The sequence below is a fragment of the Limanda limanda genome, chromosome 6 (genome assembly GCF_963576545.1).
Source record: "Limanda limanda chromosome 6, fLimLim1.1, whole genome shotgun sequence".
Taxonomy (NCBI): Eukaryota; Metazoa; Chordata; class Actinopteri; order Pleuronectiformes; family Pleuronectidae; genus Limanda; species Limanda limanda.
Window position 1 is genome coordinate 12,901,155 of NC_083641.1, and position 22,602 is coordinate 12,923,756.

Here is a 22,602-nt window from a genome sequence, read left to right on the forward strand (position 1 = left end):
CTAAAACTACAAATCCTGCTCCATGAGAGGGACACACACAGAACTCCAATATATTCTCAGAGCTTTTGTTATCACATGAATAACATGACATGGTTTTCTGTCCATATTCAAGGATCTGTCATCAAATATACCTCTCAAGGTGACAGTGTGCCAAAGGCTAAGACTCATGGGAGTTTACAATGTTAATACAAAATAAAAAAATACGTATCCTTATGGTCTCAGTTAGTAATGCCCAGTCTTTTGGATTTTGACATAACAGCTTGTGTCTGTATTAAAATGTCTCTCTCTAGCCTGAGGTATTTGGTAAGTAGAGCTGCTTGGGAGCGAGTTGGTATTTTTAAGTGCACGTTGAATGAGGTTGATCGTAAAACCAAATCCGGAACTAGTTTTCTGCATAATTGATTTGTCCTAGTGGTTCCACTCCTTTGGTTTTGTAGCTATTTATTTGGATAAAAAAAGTTTTTTCTGGTCCCTGATGAACTCCATGTAGTCTGGGTGTGTTTGTTGACGTAGAATTGCCAGTGTGCTTTTCAGATTAGACTCCAACATGAGTGAACAGATTTACTCCACAGTGGGTGCAATGGGGAAAAGATCAAATCCAGCAGCAGACGAAGAAAAACAGATCATCAGAAGCTGTCTCTCCGTCTCAGTGGTTTGATCGGATCAGAGGCTGGAGTAGAAGCTCGTGGAGCGCTAGGTCAGAGGTTATCTGGCCTGCAGAGAGGAGCTCATGCTACATGGTACTAAGGTCTTCTGCTCCCGGGCCTTAAGTAACCACGGGCAAGGAGACGTATGAAATATAAATGCAGTCTTTGTTTCTTTTCTTGGACATGCACAACAGTTTGACGTAACCATGATTGTCCAAAGTTCTTCAGAAATGTACTTGTATATTTATAAATGTATAAAATCCATCCCAAAGTTTGTTTTTTTCGAATGTTCCGTAGTTCAATCAGCTGAATGACTCCTTATTGAATTCAAAGATTGTTCCAGAGGATCGGCTTGAGTTACATAATTTGTGCAGAGTCCTGGAGATGCCCCTCGGTCCACAGCAGAAAACCCCCACTCGCTTACTGAAACCATGGAAGAAGAGGGTAATGGTGTGAGATGTTCACAACTCCTCACTTTGATACAAACAAATATTCCACATTTCACACTACTCACTTCTTATTGGACCTCCCAATCTCATCAAACAGCATCTTCCACCTGGGTCTTCCAACCAGCAGCCTGGAGGATAGGGGGCGGTACTTCTCCTCAGACATACTCTGGGAAAAGAGAGGGGAGACATGAACAAATAAATCCCTAAAACTATTGAATGAAATCAGTTCTAAATTAACAGTCTTTAACATTGTGGGAGGAAAAACATTAATGCTCTCAGCAGATTTGTTGACACTTCTATGATCTCTGTACAAGATAAGACATCTGACCTACACAGCAACAGACTCCTGGCACATGCCCCCCCCCTCAGAGAAGCACTGCTGACACTTCTCTTGCTCTCCTCCGTGCCGCAGCAGCCTGTGCTCCACACTTTATGAGCCATTGAACAATATCTATGGTTCAAACAGCTGCTATCGAAGCAAAGTCAATCCATAAATAAAATGACTGTGTGTGTCATTTGTGTTTCAGCCAAGTGAAGAATTTACCTTAACACACGGTAAATAATTTTGTTCTGAATACTTCACCATTTTTATTTCCTTAAATATGACTTCAGCTTCCGTCTAACAGTAACTTCCTGTAGTGTTTTCTGATTTACCAGAGCCTGAAGAGTTGGAGCCCTCCCCCTGATCTGTAACATGAAACACAAACATTGTGTAGGAGGAAACCACACAGTGATTAATGGGATTCTCTGGTGGTTCAGTTTGCTGTGATAAGCCTCATACTCATGACCGGCATGTGGTTTTACACTCTCATAAAGTAAGTACAGAAAAAAAAGGAAAAAAAGGAACATTCCTCCCCGTCGGGAGAACAAAAAAGAACAGGAACAAAGTAACTATTTTACACATGTGATTAGTTTTCTCCAACAAAGGTCAGAGACTGTTTGACCAAAGACCATATGGCTTATGGGCAGAAATGTACATCACAGTGTTTGCTTTTTATATTGAATGACATCGATCTCTGGGCTTTTCTGTTCCTGTTGCTCATATAAAGTAGTGTCAGCTTCTCTTAACACCACAAAGAACCGTAACAGTAAAGTGCACGTAACCTTACAAAGAAAAGGGTGACACTTGCCAGTAATGTTCCTATAATATATGTATCTTATATTACTGGCCTGCTATAATTACTATTTTCCATGGCACCCTTAGTGTATTATTGTCTTTTGGCCTCACCCCCCTCCACAGTGCCCAGCAAAGTGACTGTCTCTGAACCAGGTGTGTATCATTTAGTTTTATTTTCTCCCAAACAATGTCTTCACTGTGCCCATATGTGCAAAACGGGTTTCAGTAAGTGAATATAGACAAAGTAAATAGGAGACTGCTTCTAGTTCAACCATTCATCTTTTCAGGAACCCACATTCTGAGACCTCCTCTGCCTCTCGTACACCTGAGCCACCACCACACAGTAACATGTTTCATAACTCTAATCTTAAGTAAAGTGCTTATTCTCTCAGCAGGTACTTATCTTGTACACCTGAGGCACCACACAGTAAGATGTTTTAATAACTCTTCTCTTAAACGTAGAATATGTAAAGTCTGGATAACGAGAGAGCTTCAATCTCTGGGTTCTACCATATTATCAAGCTATGAAAAGGTCTAGAAGTTTTCAACACATGTGTTCCACAGAGAGACAGAGATTTATGGAAATATTAAATAGATAGAGAGATATTCATTTTTTTTCATGTTCTTCACACCATGCCCTTAATGTAACATCCATCCTAGAATACAGGCTATAAATGGAGCATATTCTGTTAAGTCCTGTATGTTGCTTTTAAGGAAAGGACCTTGTTTCACTTGATTGTATCTTCATCTGAATAATAGGTGAAATAATAATGGTTATAATTCACTCTTGAATGCAACAGTGTGACAGTTTTGATTATAAATATGCTCTCAGGGCATTATTACCTACTTTATTATACTAATATTCCATACTATACTTCCTCGATACACTTTTCTCTACATAAGAATGATTTATAGATATTTCAGAGAAAAATTATTGAGTTTAACCTGCCTGTCATTATAAACTAATTGAACAGTTCAGTGACATTAAAAGTACAATTCAGCACCAACAAAAGTTTTTGTCAGGGAATTACAACTATTCACAGCTGGCCTTTTCATGGCATCAAAATTTGATTGAGTTTTAATGGTCCTAATATGTGTGATCATGTCACCCCTGAAACTACAGAGTCCTGATTTAAAGACTAAACTCCAGAACAGACTGTCTCTCTCTGTCATATACTGCCCTCTAGTGGAAGAAGTTCTCACAGAGTGGAAAACAAAAGCCAAGTGAAGAGATGAACAGACAATGAAATAGATTAATTAATTAATTCATTCATTCATTCATCATCTATTCTATACCACATATCTTTGAAGGTCGAGCAGGCGGAGCTGGAGCTAATCCAAGCTGACATTGCTCGAGAGCTGTGGTACAACCTGGACAGGTCATCAGAGGACCAACATACAGAGAAAAACAACCAGTCACACCTACTGTCAATTTAGAATCTCTAATTTAATCTGAGCCCAACCCTCATGTTTTAAGACTGTGAGGGGAAGTCAGAGAACCTGGAGGAAACCCCCGCAGACATGGGGAGAACATCCAAACCCCACACAGCAATACTCCTGCAACCTTCTTGTTGTGATGCTAGTGTGTGTGTTTGTGTGTATGTGTGTGTGTGTGTGTGTGTTGGGGGGGGGCGGGGTGTTATCCACACCTACCTGTAGACTGTCTGTCTGACTCACGTACAGCTTCAGATTAAAGTAGTCTGGTCTGTTTTCCCGCCAAAGCTAAACGACAAACACAGACAAGGAAAGTTCAGTGTTTATTGGCGCCGATAGAACAGTTTCTTTAAAGATAAGATGTAAATTTACTAACAACCACAAGATGGGGTTGAAACCAAAAAAACACTAGAATAGTCTTTACTCCAAGGCCTTGACTCTCAACGTTCCTCATTTTACTAATATCATTCAATTTGTATTGTTAGATTTTTACACCTATATACATAAGTACTAGCATGATAGGTACAATAGTAGCCCTATCAGCTGATGGCAAGTTGATTATATTTACTGATAAACTAGCTTAACCTTTAAATTTCTGAATAAACAGTAACAAGAGAAGGCACAGACATTTTGAAGTGCACTGGCTCAAATCAAAAATGCCGAACGACTACTGAAGTCCTTTCAGACAGTGTGTTCTGACCAAGTGCTAATTTCAAAGCAATCAAAAACAATACGTGCTTTACAAACAATATTCAAACTCTAATTATGAACCGCAGATTAATTCCCATGGTTTAACTAGTGTAACATGTGGGCTATTGCCTGCTGGGTTGATTCTGACCTTGTGATGAAGGGCACACAGCAGCTCAGCAAACCAGTAGAAGGACTGAAGCTCTCTGCAGACCCAAACAAAGTACAACCTCTGCAACCTGAAACCCTCCCAGCCGTCACTGAGGGTACAGCATGGAGGAAAAAGGTGGATACGTCAGATACCTGCTGCAAGTATTCAAGATTTTTCAGTATATGGTATTTTTGTTCGTAACTCACAGCAGAGCGTGCAGCACGCAGGCAAACGGCGTGACTCCGATTCCGCCAGCAACACACACACTGACGTCGTAGTTGAACACTTCCTCTGATGGACTCCCAAATGGACCGTCCACGTAGAGCCTGAATGTGCACAAAAACCACAGAAGCAGCTTAGATCACAAACTGGACAAATATGCAAACATATATCTATAGTTGCCCCCCCCAGGGTCATACATACATATACAGATAAACATCCTGCATTTGAGATCCCACAGTCTGTGTGTGTGTGTGTGTGTGTGTGTGTGTGTGTGTGTGTGTGTGTGTGTGTGTGTGTGTGTGTGTGTGTGTGTGTGTATGTGTGTGTGTGTGTGTGTGTGAGTACAGACGATGCAATCCCCCAACACACACAAACACCCATCGAATCTACAACAGCTGCTCAAACACTTGTCACAAAAAACACACACTTCTCACAAATACACAAAACACACAGATGTCAAATCAATCTGACAATATGATGAAAATCCAAAGTGAGCCCAGAAAGTGTTTGGTGTCTGCAGCAGTGGCATCAATGTAATCTTATGGGGCAACTACCACAGTCCATAAAATACCTGTAAGTGTTTTCTTTCACCAAATACAGGCGGAAATAGTTGTTAAGGGTCTTTGCTGAGAGTCTGGCAACATAGCACAAGTCTAGTTCAATGAAAAGTCTCACTTGCAAGTCTCATGACACTTGGGTTGTTGCAGGAAGACAGAGGTGGAAAACGTGAGTGCGACTGAGAGAGTTGGAGAGAGGAGTTTGGATTTTACAAAGAGAATCTTTCACTGGACAATATCGCCGAAACTTTTTTACATTGATGGCCGTCCCCTCTTGTTTTGAGCCCGAGTACACGGACGAAAAAAGCTCCTACAAATTGAGGAGAGATGGGCAACATGCAGAAGAGGTCAAACAAGACTCGAGAGTGAGATCTTCTCGTTGAATTAGACATTTCTAATGTTGCCAGGCTCTTAGCAAAGCACAATTTAAGCCTTTTGAAAGCAGGAAAATAACTTTTAGTGAACATTTTATGGATTGTCGTAGTTTCCCCATAAGATTACATTGTAACCACTGTCGCCATTTTGCAGCTGCCGGTGGAGGCGATCTAGTGGACTGATTCCAAAAGTTATTGTAAGTACCATTCACTGCCATAACATTCATAAACATAGGGCCCTGGTTGAAAGTACCGCAATCTCCAATCTCATTAAGTGTTTCTTAATGTATAAAGTATTGTAATTTTGCCTACTCAATGTTATGTCCACAGGAGGAGTTATATATATATATTGCAACCTGAAATATAATATACTGCTATAATAATAATTTATGCCACGGGGGAATTGACATGTTACTGATTATCCTGGATGTTAACCTATATTAGCAAAGAAAAGTAAAGGAATATTAGTGGTGATTATTAAAGTTTTTAACAAAATATACATGTACAGAAGTTGCAGGATATCAGTAAAAGGAAATTAACCCATACTCTTCAAAAATGAATTTGAACACAGTTGTACGCCTCGGCCCACCTTACAGAGGGAGGGGGGCTCTGGTTTACATTCATAAAACAAACCCTCATCCTCACTGACCCTGCATCTCCCTCTCCTTATCTCCGTCTATCTCTCGCCCTCTCAAACACACAGCAGGAAGAGCACAGGGCCAGAGGTCAGGAGGTCAGAACCTCTGACCCCCTCTGTGATTCTGAGCTTTCATGAGAAATCACGTCAGCCACATCACTCACACAGACACAGACACAGACACAGACAGAAATGTACTTGGGGTATCGCCTCTGTTGCACCATGGGAAGGATCTCCAGGTCTACTCTCGGTTGAGGGAGCAGCAGCTGTGTGAACCGCTCTGAGGAGAGGAGAGGAGAGGAGAAGGAATAAATTCACTGGTCTTATCTATAGACGATATATACACAGATGGACAACATGACAGCTCCCAAAAAGTGAAGCCGGTGAGCCTGGCTGCAGTCATATATAGGTCATAGGTCATAAACCCCACCTCCTCCATGTTAGTGGATGGGACATGGAACAAACTACTACTGTCATTTTAGGGAGTTCTCTTCTATTTTTTCTGGTAAAAATATATCGTTAAACAGTCATTTGATGCTATAAAAATGGGTTGAATTGTCTTGACCGACAGCTGACACTGATTTCTAGATTTTTGGAGGAAGATGTTTCGTCCGTCTTTTATAAAGTCATGGTCTTATTCCATAGAACAAGTTTTATAAATATTGTAAGTATTATGTATAACACCATAACCATATACAGTATACCATAGGGGTATTTTCTGTACACCCCAGTTCAGTGTTCTCCAACATTTCCTCGCTCCATGTTGTCATGACATAATAAGGGGCCAACAAAAACAAATTGAGTTCACTTCCTGTGCTTTGAAAGTGAGTGAGTGTGTGTGTGTGTGTGTGTGTGTGTCTGTGTGTTTGTGTGTGTGAGTGTGTGTGTGTGTGTGTGTGTGTGTGTGTGTGTGTGTGTGTGTGTGTGTGTGTGTGTGTGTGTGTGTGTGTGTGTGTGTGTGTGTGTGTGTGTGTGTGTACAGCAGCAAGTGGAAACATTCTTGCATTAGTCTAACTCTCCCCAAAGGGCCACAACTTGCCAACAAGCCAAGTCTTTCTGAGTCTTCTGCACATTAATTCAACTGAGGCCGTCAAATCAAAAATAGTGAAACTATGGTTACTTCTTTTTTACATCATTGACTTCTCCTTTTCCCTGACATACTGTACGTGCCTGTAAATTGTTTGTTGTCTTCGACTGAGTGCATGTGTGAACTCATGGCAAATCCAGATTTCCAACATGACAATAAATCTGTGGGAACCATGCTCACCTCGAGAAAAAGACACACACACAAAATGCAGTTTTCCAGAAATGCATCCTCCCCAGAGAAGAGAGAGAAGAAGAGGAGGACAAAACTTAATGACTCCCTTCTGTCGACTCTTACAGAACAGTGAGAGTCTGCTTCTATCTGTGCGTTTCTGCACATGTAAACCTATGTATGGGTGTGTGTGTGTCTGAGTGTAAGTGTGTGTGTGTGTGTGAGGAGGGGGGAGCACGTGTTTGTGTGAACCCACCAGTCCAGTCTCCCAAGACTCGGAGATGGACGCCAAAAGTTGTCTTGTTCTCTGTGGGACACTGCGAGGAGTTAGAGAGCGGACAATGAGTCACAGCGAAACACACACACGTGCACAATTTTGTCTTTTCATGTCTTTAAATGACGTGCACACACACACACACACATACACACACACGCACACAGACAGACAGACAGAGCCTTCCTGTTGGCAGACAGCATTATTAGCCTCAGGGGTCTGTCTGCTCTCTGTCAGTGTGATTCTCTACCCTCCTCCTCAAAGCTCCATAACACACCAGGCGCAGGCATGCACAAAGTATTTGTGTGTGTGTGAGTGTGTGTGTGTGACTCTTTGTGAGCGAGTGTGTGTGAGAATCCCTGTGTGCTGTCGAGGCAGAAAGTTGTTTCTTTATCTTCGGCTTCAGTCTCATACAATCTGGACTAAAATCTGCAAACATCAATAAACAATGTGAAACCGAATATTACTGGATGAGCCAGCTGTCAATCAAGTGTCTGCTGACAGTGGAGGGGGCAGGATGTTGAGACAAAGAACTGCATGTTCTTTGTCAGGGGCGGGGGGGGCGTTTAAGAAACTGTAAAAACATGTGAAAGTGTGTGTGTGTGTCTGTGTGTGCTTGTGTGTGTACATTGTGTCATGAGTGAGGAATGTGTTGCAGCAAGTTGGTGAGTAACATTTACTCTTACCGTCGTTAGGGTGAAGGGATGGTTCTCAAACGACGAGACACCTGGACAGTTGAGAAGAATATACTGAAAAGAAGAGAGAGATGGAGCGAGAGAGAGGGAGAGAAAGAGAGGAGAGGATAACGGACAAAAAGGGAGGTGGAGATAAATAAAAAAGGATGAAAGAATAAAGTACAACTGAGTTTTGACAAAAACATGTCCTCTCACCTGTCCAGGACGAGCTTTGAAGTTTTTCTTGAGCATCCGCAACTCAATGACATCACAGGGATGCCTGATGACTGTCACCACGGTAACGGGGTCACTGCCCCTGATGTAGCGGTAGAAACGCTCCGCACAGTAGAGACAGAGAGGACCGGACACCCACAGCCATGTCTGAGCACACGTGGAGACACAACGCAGCACTGATTAACACACAAACTGCACTCACAACCTGAGACTGTCCACAACTTCTACATTGTTTGTGTAAGTTGCATCCAGACATTACTGTGAATTGTGAATCAAGTGTGATCTAGTTTACTGCTTCTATCTGAATAACAAGGGCGCTGAAGACATCCTGAAACTGACCATAAACTATAACTGATTTTAAAAAGAACACACTACTATACACTACTACTTCTACTACTACTACTTCTATACAACCCGATACATAGAACTTTAATTAAGGGAATAAAATATAAAAATAAATGCACATATATTCTACATTGGGACCTCAACCAAGCTGGTTTTGTTTTTATCTGCATTTGTTTTTTATTTAGCAGGATTTCGCAAAAACTGAAAGCGAATCCAGGATTTTTCCCCCACTTTAAAAAAAATGGCATTTTTAAACATTTTCCCTGATTTCTCAGAGAATAATTAATTGATATTGATTTCAAATAATCTGACATGTTTAGGAAACAGTTTTTTTATGTTTTGGAGCAGGTCCAAATAAAAATCTTGGTTAAGTGAATCTAAATGAGGTTTCATAAGGGGACTGTTGGGCCTTGGTGGAGATATGTGCTCTACTGAGGGACATAAACATAAACTATGATACCGTTATGTGTGTGAAAGGCTCATATCGGCCGAATTCTGATCAGCCGACCGACGTATCAGTCAGGCTCTACCTGAGACTAAATGTTAACTATCTCGTGCTCCATCTCAGTGTGTGGTGTTCGTTTCTGCAGTTACCTGCCGCAGACTAATTGCTCACAGCTCCAGTAAAGCCTGGGAAGCACAACCGGGTATAAGGGGGATTTTATGGGACCAGGTCGTTGCTTAACAACCACGTGCAAACACATAATCACACACGCAGGAAGAAACGCACACAAACACAGGCCTTGATGTGGAGAGGATGTCTGCTCCTCCCTAACAGCTCTGCACCTCTAATAAAACCCTCCTGACACTTCTTAAACACGCAGCACACGTGTGTACCACACTTACAACCCCCCCCTTCAGACAACACTTCTTTCAGTCCAATCACACAAAAAAATACGTGTTAATGCCAGGGTGCACGTAATAGACGCCCACACACACACAGACACACACCTGGGGGTAGTGAGGTTGGAAGTGAGCCTCCTCTCTGCATCTCCTCTCCTCATCTTCACCCTGCTCCAGCTCCTTGTCCTGTTGCTCTGTGTTGCTCTGATTGGCTCGGAGGCAGCCGGGGGGGTGGGCCTCGATGTTGGTCTGATACTTGAGAGCTCCACTGTCGGAAAACGTAAAGTTGGACTTCAGTTGGTGTTAGTTTTGTTATTTTACAGTTGCTTGTAACCAGCATTACTGCCAAGTAAACAGCCCATTCCAAACAGGGGGGTTTAGAACAAGGTTCTGCACTAATAGATTTAAACGTGCAGCTTCCTGTTAGTTAGTACAACCTATCCACACTGAGTCTTCTCACTACGGCACTGAAGCAACAGGACAGGCTTGCCTTGAACAAGCAACCTCTGGTGCTATGGTTGATGGAATTTCAGCAAATGCGAGTTAAAGAAAAAAAAAAATCATAATGATTTCACACAAAAAAGGAGAAGAACATTTCTTCGTTGAACAAGTGACATGTAGTGAATCGTTGAAAGATTTTATGAAATGAAACATGTGCGAAAACAAAAGGATCCACATCTGGCTGCTGAGAAACACATGAGTTGAAAGAGTTAGAGATGTCTCCAGCTGTCAGTGGGAGTCGAATATCTGCTGACTTACAGGTGAAAATAAATTCTTATCTCATCCTCTGAAGGTGGTGGGTGAGACGGGGACAAACTGGACCGACGATGCAGAAAAACCTGGCGACTCCTACAGAGATACCCCCCCCCCACACACACACACACACACAAACACACACACACACAAATATTTAGTGCTGCCATCAGCAGACTGAGACCCGAGACCTACCCGACCATGTGCACCATGAGGATGATGTAGAAGACAATGAAGAGGTTGTGTGTGTACCAGAAGATCTCATAGTTGGACACACTGAGAAAATAAAATCACAAGATAACAAACTATTACCTATAAGTGAAACCAGGGATGTTTAAACAGAGATAATGAATTAATACAATGAGTCAATGAGGAATAAAATACTTGTTCAATGAACATGATGGAAACAGAGGTACGAGAGAAACACGCACAGCACAAAAGAAGAAAGGTCAGAGTTTGTTCAGAAGCTCAGAGCCTGAGTAAGCAGGACACCAGAGGTCAATAATAAAGGGGTCATTACACCCAGTGACCCCCCCCCCCCCCTCCCATAAACACTACAAACAATGGACATCATCAGAACCTCTTTGGCCGCAGTTTCTTTCATGTTCGTTTTCTTTGAGTAGATCCTGTTTCTCTGCAGGGCTGAGCAGCAGCATTCATGTTAAAACATCTAAAAGACGAATGAGAACATCCTGTTCGGCCGTTTTCTTAAAATCCACTGATGTTAAGCCCAAAAATCGAATAAATCCTCATTATGGCACACACTCAGGAGGTGAACTTTGCTTTCAGCGATAAAGAATGAATGCGCTCAGAATAAATGTTTATTACTTACATTCCTGACCATTGTGCCACACTTTTTGCCACTTTACATATTTTTCAGTATTTTAAGTCAAGCTGGGAAAGTATGTGGGTAAACGAAATGAAAAGGCCACAATGAGAATAGAAAGGCTGATCAAATTTAAGACTATATATAAATATTAACATACTGTATGTTAAATTATCTTTGTATTTTGTTAACAACCAAATGCTTGAAGAAAAGAAATATGAACTTTCAGAGATACTGTAAGTTACTACAGTGGAGGAGTTGTAAGTATTAGAAAGACTTGTGTGTGGACCAAGGACACTTCAAACTGCTGACTGGAGGAGGCAGGGATCAAACCACCGACCATTAGGGGACAGCCTTCTCTATCTCCTGAGGCACAGCTTACATCAGAATGTAATTAGTAATGATCAGGGTTCATACACATTTTGACTAATGGATTTCCATATCTTTTCCATGACTTTTCAATAACTTTAAACCAACAAGCTAACAATGAGAATTCCAAAGCATACAGTATACCTTGAATTACACAAATGAGTGAGACAATAGTTTGATTGAGGTCTTTGTCTGTTGTAACCCATTGCATGTACTTTTCCATTTGTAGCCAAGCATGGTTAAATCTACACTTCCCTGGCATATTGCATCATTGCAACCTGCTTCCCCACCGAACTTTTAGATTAGTATGCCTGCTTATATTTTGAGCGTATTTCTTTTAAAAGCATATCAATTATTTAAAACTCAGCGTAAATGAACGACATGAAAATATGAATGTAACAAATTTCCATGACTTCTCCAAAACTTTTGGGATATAATTTTTAAGCACTTTTCCAGGCCTGGAAATAAACATTTAACAATTCATAACTTTTCCAGGTTTTTCATGACCGTAGGAACCCTGAATGATATTAAAGTGTAAAACTGTATATGTTAATAACCCTGTGCACATTAATGTGTGTTAATATCAGGGGATAACTGGGACTTATTAGGAGGGTATTCCTCCGCTCTGCTGCAGCCATCATCCCACCTCCTCAGCCACTCACCCAAACTCTTATCTAAAGCCTTAAGTGGTCTGGAAAAGCCTCTTATCCTCTGTTCAATTACTGAGGGAAGCAAGGAGAGCGCATATACACACACACACACACACACACACACACACACACACACACACACACACACACACACACACACACACACACACACACACACACACACTGGTTGACCCACCATGACCTGAGTAATGACAGAGCTGAGAGTGAAACACTTAGTGTGGATTTGCTCTGTAACAGAGCACAATTAACGTTCTCCTTATGGTGTCCATCTCTCATTCTTACACTGTCTTCATCTCACAATCACACAGGGACGACAGGGACACAGAGAGACAGAGACAAAGGAAGAGACACATGTATTCAAGCACTAGAGCTGTGGCTGTATTGACACAACTAATAACTTTCTCTGTATTTCATGAACTGAAGCTTTACACGCCTGTTTGTTAAGCTGTTCGCATACACTGAAAATTGGATCCAGGCATGTTCCAGAGTTTGCCTTTCACACATGAAGGTCAGACGTGTTCGCAACAACAGGAACATTGCCGGAATATTTCAGGCGATGGGTGGCGACTGAGTAGAACTTGCAAGGGGCAGGACAAGACGTTTAACAAATGGGAATCACTTGCTTTTGTTTCCAGCACATCGACACCGGCGATGTCAAAAGCTCTCAGATCTCATTGTCTTTCCAATTTGACAACTCCTTCTTCTCTATGTATACCACTTCTTTTTCATCCTGAGATATTTATATTCTTCAATTTTTTTCCAGGTTCACGTCGGCATTGACACGCCATCTAACTAGCAGTGACTTTTCTTGCTGCGATCTCACACAAATGTCCCGACCTTAGTGCATGTCTGAAAGCTACTTTATAATGGTCGTGTGTAAAACACTGCTGCATGCAAACTCTATCCACCTCTGTTAACACATCTGGGACACAACACAAAATAAACAAACAAAAATCACCCTAGGATCATCAAGATGGAGGATGGTGGTTTAGTTGACCTACCGTACGCAGGAGGAGGAGGACATGAACATCAGGAAGAGGATGAGAACCAACAGGACGCCGGTGACTCCTGGGACTAAACAGAATAAGACAATAAGAGAGGAGTAAATTAACAGACCAGGACACATACATGTATTCATCTGCAATGGGAGATTCTTCCATGCATGTCACACGATATACTGAATGACTTCTACAAGGATTTATTCTAATGAAAACAGCAAATAAAGAGGAGATATATAAAGAGAGACAAAGAGAGGGGTATACAGTGTTCATTTATATGCAATGCTGTATAAGAGCAAGCAGTCTTTCTTACTTGTTGTCAAGATGATCAGCTTGGGATCCTGGAGAGGAAAAGGAACAAAAGGGAGAGTTATTAGCGCATTTTATCTTCCATGTCTAAGTAGCCAACTGTGCCAACAGTTTCGGTGGGAGAGTAATGGGTCTGCAGGCAGGTGAATTCATTTCAAATCCCCCCCGCTACTAAAGAGGGTTTTAATCAATGATTGACTGGATTGACTGTAGTCTGAGGAATCTCATGGTAGACTACCCTCGCTCAAGAGTGAGAACATTATTTGGGAATTTGTGTACGTTTTCCTCTCGTGTTCAAAGGGCTGTTAAGTATTACGACTTGAGTTAAATCTTGTAGCGTACAAACACGTGGTCATGCGCCTCACCTCTCCTCTGTGGCGAGCCAAATTGAGAGCAGGAAAGTCGTCCGAGTACCTCACACTGAAGTTCATGACGTTCACCAAGTGGGCGGACACGTGCACAACTGCAGGAGGGAGGAAAGGGTTGCACACACAAAAAAGTGATACACACACTTTAGTGCAGTGACGCCAGCAGGTAACACATCTCGGCTTCAAACAGACACGCACTCGATTGTTGAGGTCAAAATGAACCGCACGCAGAAACTCGTACAGACAGTTCTTTGTCTATTCAGCAAAAAGTCAGCAAAACACCCTCCTGACTCATTGACTCATGCACGCACATGTACACACACATGTACACACAATCACACACACACACACACACACACACACACACACACACACACACACACACACACACACACACACTTCCCTGACATCACAGGCTAACCACGCAGCCGCTCGACAGCTGATGGAATTAGGGGCTGTAATCATGAGACACAAGGGTCCTTTTCTCTCCCTCACATCCTCTCTCACTCCCACTGCTTCCCACCCCTCTCTTCCCCTTCCTTCTCGTTCTCTGTCTTCTCTCGATCTGGGCCTCACTCCCTTCTCCGCTAACTCCCTGTCGTCATCGTCGTTCGTTGTCTCAGAACTTCAGCGCTCTGCAATTAGAACAAGACAAAGAGACATGTATATACGTAAAGACTGTGTGTGTGCGATAAGTATGAAACGTTGTGGGGACCTTCATCTGCAGTGTCATTACAGGGACCTGTCTTTCCTAATGGGGACAGTAATTCTCGCAACATAAATCTTTACATTTTTAGGTGAAGACATGTTTTAACGACACAAGTAGCTGCTATGATTAAGGTTAGACTGTGTGTGTATGTGAGATGCTACTAATGAAAGATGGATTAAGCTTGACACATGATATATAGTGAAGAACAGATGTCAGCTCTTGCAGTTCTTATATTTCTATCGTTCTATCAGCTGTGTGGCAGTGTCAGTCATTCCAGCCAGACTAAAATATCTACACAACTATCGAGTGGATGTCCAGGAATTCTTTTGACAAACTATAGTCATGGTCCCCAGACGTTGAACCAGCACCACCATAAGCGTGACATTGGTCTTAAGTCAAATGTCTCTGTAACTATTAGATGAGCTGCTATTACATTGAAAACACACATTTTGACAATTTTTTTTTATAATGTTTATGGAAATGCAACAACAAATCACTGTGGTGCACCAGTGAAATCAATCAAATGTGAGTCCTCTGCGAACGCTGTAGCACTGCGTTACTCTAGTTTCAGATGACTCAAACCAAAATAAAGACTTTTAATTATGCAATAATTCTAATATGAAGGGTAAAAAACTTTTTTAAAAAAGGTTACATATGTTTTTACACCCCAGATCCCATCTGCCACCATAACAGTGGTGCTGATTAACAGTTTTGAGGACCAGAGCACGACCTCTATACAATACATGGAGCGGATCACTGCAGAGGAAAGGCACACAGCATGTTGTTGTATGTAGTTGACTTAAGTGCTGACTTCACTTGCAGTTTATCTTTTTTCCTGAGAGTCGTGTATCTGTAAAAAATATGATAAGATGAAATGAGCCAGGCCACTCCGAAGAAGAATTAACACGGCTGACAGACTTGATGAATAAAAAGAAGAAGCGTGTAAACCGGAATCACAGCAGACACACAGCTGTGAGGAGCTCCCATGATGTCATGAGAGGATCATCTCAGGAACCACACACACACACACACACACACACACACACACACACACACACACACACACACACACACAGCTTGACAGCAAAAACACACAAGAGCAACTGGAGGGACATCACAGCTGGTACCCCAGGAATGCTGAGCCGGCCTGGGTTCATTTAACCACGGTAAACACACACACACACACACACACACACACACACACACACCATAAACACTGATACATAAATACGTAAGCTGCTCAGCTGCAGTGACAGTTTTACCAGAGAAGATGCAGATGGTGACTCCACAGGCCACATGAAAGGTTTTGCTCTTGTCCAGCAGTCTGCGCGTCTTTCTGCTCGATACCTGCACAAGCGTGTGTGTGTAACATTGACAATTGTTAAGCCATGCACTCATGGAAAACCAGAACACACAACTAATTTTCCACTTATCCTATCCCCCCTCATTCAAAATTCATCTAAACCAATTTTCACATTAAAATCACATCTAATTACACTTAATATATGACTATATTTTACCTAAGGAATATTTCACCTAAAAAGATACTTAACAACAAAACTCTTTATATTAAATACGAGTTTATTTATTGTTAACTGTATGAAACTATAGACAGTTTTTGAAAGCCCACATTTTTTGGGGAATTGATTTTTTACTCAACACAAAATTACATTAAATTAACACCGACTTATTCATCCAACCTATTGAAAACCAAACATTCTTCCTATCCCTCTCTTTCTTTCTTTCCTTCCTCTTTCATTCCATTCCATTCTTCTCTTACCGTGTGTGTTCCCCGGACAAAGGTGAGCAGTGAGCGACACATGGGCAGCAGCACCAAGCTGCAGTTCAGGTTCAGCACGGATGCAGACGCCCTGCTGATGCACAGACCGAGCTGGGGGACACACACAGATATAAACACACTCATTGTTAGGCAGGTCGCTGCAATGGGACCTGATTCAGCAGATGTAAAGTGAGAAGGTTCTGGCAGATTAAGACACTTTTTGAGCTGTCCCTTTTCAGATTAAGACTATTCAGTGTGAGCACTGAGGCCTCGAGGCATGACTTCCTGCTCCAGAGACTTTCTAAAACTAAATCTTTGTTCTTCTCAGTGTGGAGAGCCAAGAACCAGTCCCCTTTAGGCAGCTCTGCGCTGGGGCCTTGCCTTTCAATACAAATAAATACATTAATGAACAAAAGAGTCCGACAAATGTGGATTTTGGTGTGTTTTCTGTTTATTAAAGGTTAAGATCAGGGAGCGGAAGGCCTTTGCAGATGCACTGGACGGATGGATAAAAGGTATAAAATGTATTTGAAGTCACATGGACGTGAAGTCGGCCGTGTGATCTGTCTTTAGAAATCTAAAGCGACAGCAACTAAAGCTTCTTTTTTTTAATGCTGGATGTTCTTTGGCATCTGCTAAACTCAGTACATTGAAACACTTTCTTGGCAGCCTTTGTGTGCACCGCCGGGGCTGTCGCTTCTGATTACGCCTCAGGAAGTGAAACAAATAGTGGAAGATGAAGGTGTGTAGCTCAGAGGAACAGGGCGAGACAGACAGCTCATGTGTGAAGCTGGAGTCTGACCTTTTAAGGGATATTCCACCCAAAATCAGCGAGTTCAAGTGGTGGTACGCTCTAAGCGATGCAACACAATCCAAGGAAGTTAGCAGAAAAAATATCAATTACACGCACTGCTACCTCGCAACTGGACGAGCAGCAGTTGGAAGTGAATAGACAGCAAAATGACAATTGCCACAACCCAGCTGAAGCCCGGACAAAGGAGGAGAGACCACAAAATAGTTTATTTAAAGGAGATAATTGTAATTTTAATTTAGCAATCAAATTACAACTCAAACCAATCGCTGTGGAACCCATGGGGGAGAGGGCGACTGGATGAATGACACCAGCTTAAACAAGTGAGTGAATCTACCTGACGACCAATCTCCTCCTATCAGACGCCTCAAAGTGGTTTCAATACAAACCCTAGAATTTAATACATTTTAATTCACATTTAAAACTGTCATTCCACATGGAACAAGTCCTTTTATCTTTGTCCCAAAATTAGCCAAAAGTTTGAAATGCTATTCAGCTCATCCTTCCCTGGAACAAACCTACAAAGCCACAGGTTACTCTAGCTTGTTCAGATGTCGGCAACCATGGTGCATATTTAGCATATTAATAACTTAAGAAAGACAGTCGAGATTGCAGTGGCTATAATCTTTATAAATCCCTGACAACATAACACCCACAGGGAGGCAACCACCCCAGCCATCAAAACAGATACAAACTTCAAATTGGAAGGTCTGAATCCCAACAAGCACCAACAAAACCAAAAGAAAGGGCCCACCCTTAACTGGAGTCAATCCAAACTTAGGCTAACTTATATCTAACTAACTAATATCAACTTTTCAAGCAGATCCAGTAAATGCAGCTATGCAGTTACTCCCAGAGAGCCGAGGGTGTGATCCCCTTCATTCAGCTGTATGTACTTTCACTTTGAGAGAGAGAAGCAACAAAGCCTGAAGACAGAAAACTCCAGTAACCAAGGGGACACCTTAAACTAAAGTGCACAATGAAGCCGCACCAAGCCTACCCACAATGCAATTCCAGAACATGAGTGACCAGAACTGACAATATGACAATTAGGACAACTGAATAAGACGTAAGAGTGAGACCTGCTGAAATGTATGGTATGGTATGATGCACTGAGAAGTACAGAGCACGCAGGTCAAAGTATAATCTACATATAGTGAGTCAAGGTTAACACCAGTGCACTTAAAGCATCTGACACATTTACCCTTTAAAAACACAGACACATTCCCTCTGCACGGCTTCACAAAGAAAAGCAGCTGACGGCAAAAGCCAAAGGCAGGAGCGCTGATATCCTGCTTTCTGTACATTCCCAACACGACCCTACACACACACACTCACACACACACACACAGAGAAACATACAGGTGAACAAAACAAGATCCTTTTTGAAGCTAAATCTAATTCCCCTTCGGTAGAATTAAAGCTTTGATATACATCTCTGTCTTACATGTGTGCACATTCACACTCTCTCGCTCTCTCTCTCTCACACACACACAAACACACACACACACACACACACATAAACTTAAGCCCTCTGGCAAGGCATTCAGTTAAAGCCAGTGGCGTGCCCACACTTGCCCCTCTCTCTCCGGTGCCTCCCACTGTACAGGCAGTGCATGAATAGCTCACACATGGTGTTTACAGCCTCATCTGATTTTTCCTCTAATTCATTGCTGCACATCTTGTTCCCTCTGTTTGACTCTCACACTCTCCTCCTCGTGGTGGAAAGCCGTTTACCAATACACAACTTCAAAGTACTGCAACATTCTCCACATTGTCTCCTACACCTGCTGAGTGGTATTTGTTAATGCTCACAGGGTTTTTTTAGAAGATACTTTTAAAAAGATCACCACATTCCTAAAGCAGTGTTAAGAAGACTGAGGACATCATTGTGCTAGATTAAGGCCCAAGGCAAGTATCTAATAATGAAGCCCCGATCACATTGATATCAGGTTACAGGGAAGAATGTAAATGGCTAACCGTTAGATAAACTAAAGGCATTCAGTAGAGCGCATACTGTCAATCAGGCTGCACCCAATTTAACACACTCACTGATATCAGGCCTTTAAACATGTCTGATATTTTTTCATTAAGATCAATGAATTCTCAGAGATATAAACAGAAGTGTTGCAAAACCGCCTCTCAAAGGTGAACAGCAATTCCTGGATCCGCCTCCTGGATCTGGATCCACACCAAAATTGAATGGCTTCTTCTCTGGCCGATGCCACAACCTTCCACCAAGTTTTCTGGTAATCTGTCGAGTACTTTTTCCATAATCCTGCTAACTAACAGACAAACACAGATGAATTCATACAGTAACCTCCTTAGCGGAGGTAGAGAAGGGTGCTCAGAGACTGCACACTTCCTATAAGGTTAACGCCATGTTGATGAAATTGAAAAGAATCCTGGATCCACTCAAAAAGTGAATGGATTCTTCTTTAGGTCATAACCCACTCCACAACATTTCATGGAAACTGATTCTGTAGTTTTTTTGTAATCCTGTTTACAGAAAGCAAACTGTCTGATTGGACAGTGTTGTCAGTGTCATTTCCTGTGTGCTGTGTATCCTAAGACAAGGAAGACTTTCTCTGCCACAAACACACACACACACAACACGAACTTGTGACAACAATTACACCAACGCTTATGTGGGTTACCAAGCATCAAATTCCTGACCCCATGTGTGAGTGTGTGTGTGTGAGCACCCAAGCTCATGTCACTATTAGCCGATCCAAGAGTCAGTGCACACAACCACACACACAAACACACACACACACACACCTAATTGCTGTCACAGAGTTTGCAGTCATAACTCAGACTCATTAAAGTTGTGTTTGACGAATGACCATGCAGAGCTCACATCTTGTTTCAGAGATATTCATGCTAATATTTGAAGTTGGTGAAAACATCATTTTTTTACCACATTTTCAAACGGTGCTTACGGAAACCTTCAGTTGCTTTGTTGTTTGTCTGCAAAGCCACTAAAAAGCATTTGGAGTCACTGCTGATTTTTCCCTTATTTCTCCACTAATTCGTTTAGTCTTGAAGACAGTGAGACTTTCAGTGTCATGGCTTTGATAAAGTTTCACAGTGTGCGTGGGAGTTCAGGTAACAAACAACAGATGTTACTACAGGCCTGAGTCAGATTGGACCGCACCTCACAACTCTGTGTTTCTGCTCTCACAAAGGTTGTAGCTCGATTTTTAAACTAGTTTATCTCTTTTGTGTCAAGCAGTCGAAAAAGTCAAAAAAAATGTGTTATTAGGGAAAGCATTGTGTTTCCCTTTTGTCAGGATGCAACAGTGATTGGAAGGATTAACACATATGAGGTGAATAATAGACGTTTTTAGGGGCCGTGTGTTTGTGTGTCAGGTCTCACCCCGAGCATCTCGTACAGGTAGTGATACTGATGTCCAGTGGAATAGAGCAGGAAGGTCCTGAGGAACAGCCAGGTGTTTGCTGCCAACCACAGCATCTACACACACACACACACACACACACACACACACACACACACACACACACACACACAAACACACAAACACACACACACACACAGAGAGACAGAGAAAGAGAGAGATACATTAGCAACACAGCATGTACAGATGAGTCTAAACAGCAGCCATGTGTTCACTATCACTACATCTGATCATAATTGTCAATTCTATAATATACTGTTTGCAATGTACGGATACACAATATGGAAAACATTAAACTTACTATTAATCAAAAACACAGATCATCAATTCAATAATTCAGTGATTTTTCCAGAGAACTTGTCAGAAGTTCTCTCTAAAAGTAATCTTTTAAAAACCTTTGATCAGGTAAATTTAAAACTTTGAAAAGCTTTGAAAACTTTGGCCAAACTTTGTCCTCACCAGGATCAGATGCTTCCCCCCCTCGTTGGCGACCCAGCTCCGCAGCGACACAACCATGGTGCCCCCCCCCCCCCCGGCTCCGGGTCAGGCAGCTGCCCCGACTCTTCACCCGAGCCTCGGTGTGTCAGAGGGACGAGGAGCCGTCCTCCGCTCCGTGTCTGTCTCTGTCTGTGTCCCCGGGTCTGTCCTCCCGCCGGCCGGTGTGTGTGTGTCCTCCTGCCCGCTCTCACTCCTCCTCCGCTCCGGTCCGAGCTGAGCGCATTTTGACTTCTCATCCCCCAAAATCAGACACGTCTGGGCGGCATCATCTCGGTCCGCCTCCGCCTCCTCCTCTCACCTCGGTCCGCTCCACATCCTCAGGCCTGCGGGTGGAAGGGGGTCCAGCACCGCCCCCCCTCACATCCAGGCTGGAAACTCCACTGCAGCCGGTAAAGATAAGAGACACACGGGGGAACGCTCCTCTCTGCCGCTAGAGGGAGCCACAGACTAACCTGTACACCTGAAGCGACCTGGAAAAAGAAAGTTTGTGCCAACTGTACTTGTTACCAAATTTGATGGCTTACCACACAAATGTTCCAGAATCAAACATCGCAAAACTCTTTTGGACAAGTTTCAACTTCGAACGCTTTCACTTTGCCGGTCCAACAAAGGTGCCAAAAGTGGCCCCAATTTGTTTTGTGTTATTTTCCAAGTGGGCCACTATGGGCCCACATCTATTTTGTTGGGCCACAAGAAGGCCAGAAGAGCCACATCGTTGTCTAAAGTTGCCCACATCCGTATTCTATCTGGGATGGAAACCAGTAGACCACACAACTCTGCTACGGCCTAACAGTCCACTGACGACACATTTAAATTCCCCATTTGTTCCCACAAACACACACAAAACACAAATTAAATGAAAATTAACAAAATGTTGAAATCTCTTACACAAAGTGATGATTCCAGATATCCCCAAACTTGAAAGTGTTCTTTCCTGATCTGCCCAGCATCTTTCCTCAAAGTTCCATGGTAACAAAAAATATTAACACAATTGATGACCTCAATTTGAAAAAACATTATTAATTATGATTTGTTTAATTCGGTAAACAATTTTCTTTTCCTTCAGTGTGTAAAGTCCCGTTAGAGGTAAGGGAAAGGTTGACAAAACACCAGCCATTACAAATGGATTATAAATTGGTAGTAAGTAGGCAATATGAATACAGATCAGTTATGGGTGGATATTAAAATAAT

The 22,602-nt window shown here is 42.3% G+C and overlaps 1 protein-coding gene across 1 annotated transcript; it reads right to left on the reverse strand.

The window, feature by feature from the left end:
• Positions 1–949: 949 nt before the first annotated feature.
• On the reverse strand, positions 950–21,429 carry LOC133003938 (NADPH oxidase 4). Its single transcript, XM_061073771.1, has 19 exons — positions 21,373–21,429; positions 20,874–20,969; positions 16,684–16,794; positions 16,166–16,250; positions 14,192–14,289; positions 13,831–13,858; positions 13,521–13,593; positions 10,849–10,929; positions 10,009–10,168; positions 8,695–8,859; positions 8,491–8,553; positions 7,787–7,847; positions 6,474–6,555; positions 4,692–4,811; positions 4,486–4,594; positions 3,867–3,935; positions 3,769–3,780; positions 1,162–1,250; positions 950–1,070 (listed from the first exon to the last, which is right to left on the reverse strand). Exons 1-19 carry the CDS (start codon positions 21,427–21,429, stop codon positions 950–952), a joined length of 1,680 nt encoding a protein of 559 aa, XP_060929754.1.
• Positions 21,430–22,602: the final 1,173 nt, after the last annotated feature.

What these genes read in the sequence shown, in the direction of transcription:
- LOC133003938 (XM_061073771.1), bottom strand. Translation starts at nt 21,429, where the DNA reads ATGGTTGTGTCGCTGCGGAGCTGGGTCGCCAACGAGGGGGGGAAGCAT. An exon ending in TCCTCCTCCTCCTGCGTACG is followed by an intron (nt 10,930 to 13,520) that starts GTAGGTCAACTA and finishes TTATTTTCTCAG; the next exon opens with TGTGTCCAACTATGAGATCT. An exon ending in ATCCCTTCACCCTAACGACG is followed by an intron (nt 7,848 to 8,490) that starts GTAAGAGTAAAT and finishes AACTCCTCGCAG; the next exon opens with TGTCCCACAGAGAACAAGAC.